Raw genomic sequence first — 4966 nt, 5'->3', positions numbered from 1 at the left:
AATCCTATTTAAAAGTTTTAGTTATTTTTCACGATCTGTTGCTGTCAAAAGTTACATACAGGATTGTGGTTTATGATTATTATGAAAAATGTTGGGTTTTTGCATACATTAATAGCAATTTTGATAAAATTAAAAGACACACCCTTTTGGTTCTGAACTTCCCACATACACCTTGATTGATTCGTCGTTATAGTACCTTAGTTGTTATATACACCTTGTGAGATGCGTCGATTTGACAGATCGTTTTACACCTGCGTCAGATACACCAGTTTTTATTTGGAAGCAGAAATACGTCGGTCTGCTAACTCTCACAAAGAAATTCGTCATTTTGAGAAACGGAGAAGGAGATCCTTAGTCAGGAGCAGGTTATCTGGAACAAGAGGATAACTGAAGTTTAAAATACCGGGATCTAATATCAGGTAGTGAGTTGTTCCATTTTAAATTTATTCGGAAGCAGCACGACGCAACTGCTGATTCAAATTTTCGATTTTCATTTGCACATGTGACGTTTCACTGTTGGCTTATCTGTGGTTTGCGTGTTATTTTTAATGTTTGACAGTTGCGTCATATTGACGGCAATAGGGTGTATCTAAACCTTTTTCAAAACATTGAAAGAAGAACACATAGGTTGGTAATTAAATTTATTTTTTCTTCGATGATTAAGTAATTAAACTTTGTTTCGCAACTACTATAGAGTAAAGCATGAAATTTACAACCGGATAGAGGGAAAACTCGATTTGTTTATTTTTGCGACTTACCTCCTTTTGAAAAGTTATGCTTGAATTGTGGAATGCACACAAAACAAACAGGTTGCTATGTCACCTCGACATTGAATATTGAGCAACTCGAGTTACCCAGAGTTACTCAAAATTTACTCCAATTTTACTCATTATCCAAAGCGGTCTTACCGCTATGGTACACCAAACTATTCATAATGAAGGAACGTGCCGTTTTACTTCAAAAGTTTTAAATTATGTCCATGCTTTCAATGGAATTTGGTATTTATGTAAGGAGTGTTGCTGATGAGTGCTTCAATTATAGGTTGTTTAGCCTCCAAAACGAGTTCAGTTAATATTCATTCTCTCAATATCTAAAATCTTGGATCTTTTTTTTTGTTTTTTTATTATTGAGATTTTCAGCCGCAGGCTGATTCATCTCCGGTTATCTCATAGAAGAGGGCGTTTGAGGCCCCCCTGAGTAATTGTTACGATAATACAGTAATTAGATATTTGGGTTTTTTACGTTGTTTCTGTCGGAAAGCCGGGTCGTTGCCATGTTAAGTATTGTTGTTCGTCCCAGATCATGTCCGTTGTTGAAAGCAGGGTGTTCATCGTGTGTGGGAGTTGTAGCATTGGTTTGTGGCAGTTTCTGTGGGGCCGTATGGTGTGCTGTCCTTACTTAGATTTTTTTTTCGGGATCATATTTGGTCGTATAATTGAGTGTCTTTTAGGAAACAGATAAGAGCCGATGTGGAGGATTTGTCATTTTGTAAGGCGTTCCTAATGCTATTGGGGATACCATGGAGCTTCCGATGGGATTGGTAGGCAGGGCATTCGATGATGGCGTGTTCAACGGAAAGTCGCGTTTGACAAATCTCACACAGTGTTCTGAAGTTTCTACTGTCTCCCATGTTGTGTGAGAAACGCGCATGGCCAGTGCGGAATCTTGAAACTTTTATTTGGTCTTTTAGAATGGGAAGGTCCTCCCATTTATGCGTATCACCTTTGATTTTCTAATGTCTAAGACTGTTCCACTCGGCCACCCAGGCTGCGCGAACCGTACTTGAAACCCATCGTTTGATGTCCTGTCCGGGGACTTCACGTGTTAGAAAAGGAGCGTATCTTCCAGACGCGGCTAGTTGGTTTGCCGTTTCGTTACCTATGATTCCACAGTGTCCCGGAATCCAAACGAGTACGATTTTGTTATTGATTCTGTTCTGTATCTCTTGAATCCAGGGATGCCTTGCGGTCGGGCTGCATAAAGTTGATAGAACGCTGGCGGAGTCGGAAAAAATTACTACTGGACCGGTGGATGGACTAGACGTTGCTAGGGTAATAGCTGCGGCCTCAGCGGAAAAAGCCGAGCAAATATCCGGAAGACGGTAGTGCTGGAATGAAGTTCCTTCAGTCATGCTCGTGCCTACGCGCCCTTGTGCCTTAGAGCCATCGGTGAAACGGATCGCATGGTTAGCGTATTTTATGGTTTGTAGTTTAACAACGGTGTTTTTCTGTTCTGTTTTTATTGGTTTTGTCGTAGCGCACTTGTGGAGCGGCCCAATTTCTAGTCCTGGGGGTAGCTCCTGGTTTGATATTTGACGCAGGTGTCGATTAGCCTCGTCAAGGAGATAGACATTTCCGGGGCAGGGAGCGGTTCTCTATAGAAAGCAAACGGCTCTTTTGCATAGGGTGGTGGTTAGACAGAAGACGAAAGGCAATTCCCCGACCTCAATGCAGGTGGAGATGGCGGGTGTGGATGGCAGAAGTCCAGATATAATTCGAAGCGAGCTGTTGTATACTGAACCGAGGATTATAGTTAGATGATTGGAAGCGTTACAGGTAAGCTCAATTCCGTAGAGGAGCCTGCTGTGGATGATGGCTTTTGCGACTCGCAGTCTTATATCTCGATTGTTGCTGCGATGCTCTTTGGAGAGCGTCTTTAGTAAATTTATCCGCGTTTTACAGTTCTCTTTGACCTCCAGGAAATAGTTTTTGAAGGTAAGGTGTCTGTCAATGCGTACGCCGAGAATCTTAATTGTCTTCCGGAAAGGAACTGTTTTACCGTTGATAGTGATCGTGCTGGGGATGATACGGTGATTAGAACTGCAGATGTGCGTTACGGCGCTTTTTTCCGCGGAGAGTTGAAATCCGGTTGAGCTCTTACTACAGCATTGACCGCCGCTTTAAGCTTCCGTCTCAAGGCCTTCGGTGTTCTGCCCACGGTGACGGGGACAATATCGTCGGCGTATACGAAAGTGTATATATCCTTCGGCAGGTTACGGAAAACCCCGTTCATTACTACCAAAAAAAGAGTGACGGCGATGACTGAGCCTTGAGGAACCCCCGTTTCTTCTCGGCAAATTTTTGACTTGTGAGCTCCAATACATACTTCGAAGGTCCGGTTGTCGAGGAACTTGCGGACGAATGCCAATATATGTCCCGATAGACCCCAATCCTGTAACTGTTTGATGATGTTGGGTGTACAGGTATGATTGTAGGCCTTCGACAGGTCGAGTGTTGCGATTTCTGTGTGTTCCCCTCGCTCTTTGGCGTCATTTAGTAGCTGTCCCAATGTAGCGAAGTACGTTCCTGTTCCATGACCGGGACGGAAGGCGTGCTGCCGATGGTCAAGGTGGCCGTGGTCCTCCAAGAATTGAATCAGTCTCCGATTTACCATTCTTTCCATGATTTTACTGGTGCAACATGTTAAGGAAATTGGTCTGTAGCTGCTGGGGTCGACTGGATTGCAACCGCTTTTGGGAATTGGCACCATTAGGCTGTGGTTCCATTCTTTAGGTAAGGATTCGTTGAGCCAGATCTTGTTAAGAAGGTGCAGAAAGATTTGCTTCGCTGCTGAGGGCAAGTGTTTTAGACTTGGGTAGCCGAGGCCGTCGGGGCCCGCAGATTTCCCTTTTCCTTTCGATAGCGCATAGTTGAGTTCAACTGGGGAAAAGGGGCGATTGATTTGAAGGCCGCTACGGTCACTAGGGATCTGCAGTCGCGCTAAGGATTCGTTGGAGACTCCGTGCCGCCTGATAAAATGCTGGTCGTATCTGCCAAGCGAGGAGAGATTGGCAAAATAGTCAGCAAACGTGTCTGCTACGACGCTCTGCTCACGAGTGATTGTTCCGTTTGCTCGGATGGCAATACCTGTGGTTCTTTTTTTGCCGCTTAAGGCATAACCATGTCCCCAAAGTTCCGCTGATGTTTGGTGTGCGTTGATGCTCTCTAGGAAGTTCTCCCAACTGTTTCGCTTCGCTTCTCGGATCGTTTGTCGGCAACCGTTACGGCTTTTCCTGTAGGAGGCCATCGCTTCTTCCTTACCGGGGTGTCCTTCGGGCAGTCGTTTGGCAGCTCGTAAAGCCTTCCTTCTGGCTTTGACCGCAGTCTTTGTATCAGTGGTCCACAGTGGAGGGCTCTACGTCCGGGGTGAGAACTTGTTCGTGGTATTGATGATTTGGATGCGCGATTAATCATGGATACAAAGTCGGAGATTGTCTCCGGCATCGCCTCTTCAAGCCGTGCATCTATCGCTGACTGGAAAGTTTCCCAATTTGCCAGCTCGTAGATCCATCTTGGGCGTTTCGATGTTTCAGGTGGACGGTCGTTCAGAAAGATGTCAATTGGTCGGTGGTCGCTGCCCATGGGATCTTCGTGAATTTGCCAGAGCAGTTGACTCACAATGTCTAAAATTACCATTGATATGTCTATGGCGGACTCCCTTTGACCGCTGATGTACGTGTTTGATCCATTGTTGAGGATGATAAGCTCAAGAGATTCAGCGATATCGGCCAGAAGTTTACCTCGGGAGTCACACTTTGAACTGCCCCAAGCCGGATGATGTCCGTTGACATCGCCGAGGATAATTCTAGGTTCATCAATCTGCTTGAGCGTCTCGAATAGTTTGTTTTGTAGGTCCGGTATTTGTCCGCAGGGTAAATAGATGCTGATGATAGATACTGCGAGAGGGGCTTAAAGTCGAACCGCCACGATCGGAAGATCGGTCTGAATCTGGATCGGGAAGAAAGTTGACGATGTGTGGATGCCAATTGCAACGGAGTGGTATATATTAGGGCTACTTTTGTATACCCAGTGATATGATCCCCGTAGGGTACGATTTAGGTTTTCGGTGCTGGTCCTATGGATCTCTTGAATAGCGAGAACCAAAGGAGGGTTTTCGTGTACCAGGAGCTCAAGGTCTGGGAGATTGTTCATGTAACCATTTATATTCCACTGCAGCACAAGCCTGG

The 4966-nt window shown here is 45.1% G+C and overlaps 1 protein-coding gene across 1 annotated transcript; it reads right to left on the bottom strand.

Moving 5' to 3' along the window:
* Positions 1–2832: 2832 nt before the first annotated feature.
* On the bottom strand, positions 2833–3393 carry LOC135705587 (uncharacterized). The gene has a single exon (XM_065227359.1). The coding sequence runs from the start codon at positions 3391–3393 to the stop codon at positions 2833–2835; it is 561 nt and encodes a 186-aa protein (XP_065083431.1).
* Positions 3394–4966: the final 1573 nt, after the last annotated feature.

This window comes from Ochlerotatus camptorhynchus, unplaced genomic scaffold, assembly GCF_037179485.1.
Source record: "Ochlerotatus camptorhynchus isolate MF236.1 unplaced genomic scaffold, CSIRO-AGI_Acam_v1.1 ptg000270l, whole genome shotgun sequence".
Classification (NCBI taxonomy): Eukaryota; Metazoa; Arthropoda; class Insecta; order Diptera; family Culicidae; genus Ochlerotatus; species Ochlerotatus camptorhynchus.
This window is presented reverse-complemented; position numbering and strand designations above follow the sequence as displayed.

Excerpts from the sequence above, each read along its gene's own strand:
- LOC135705587 (XM_065227359.1), bottom strand. The coding sequence starts at position 3,393 with ATGGTAAATCGGAGACTGATTCAATTCTTGGAGGACCACGGCCACCTT.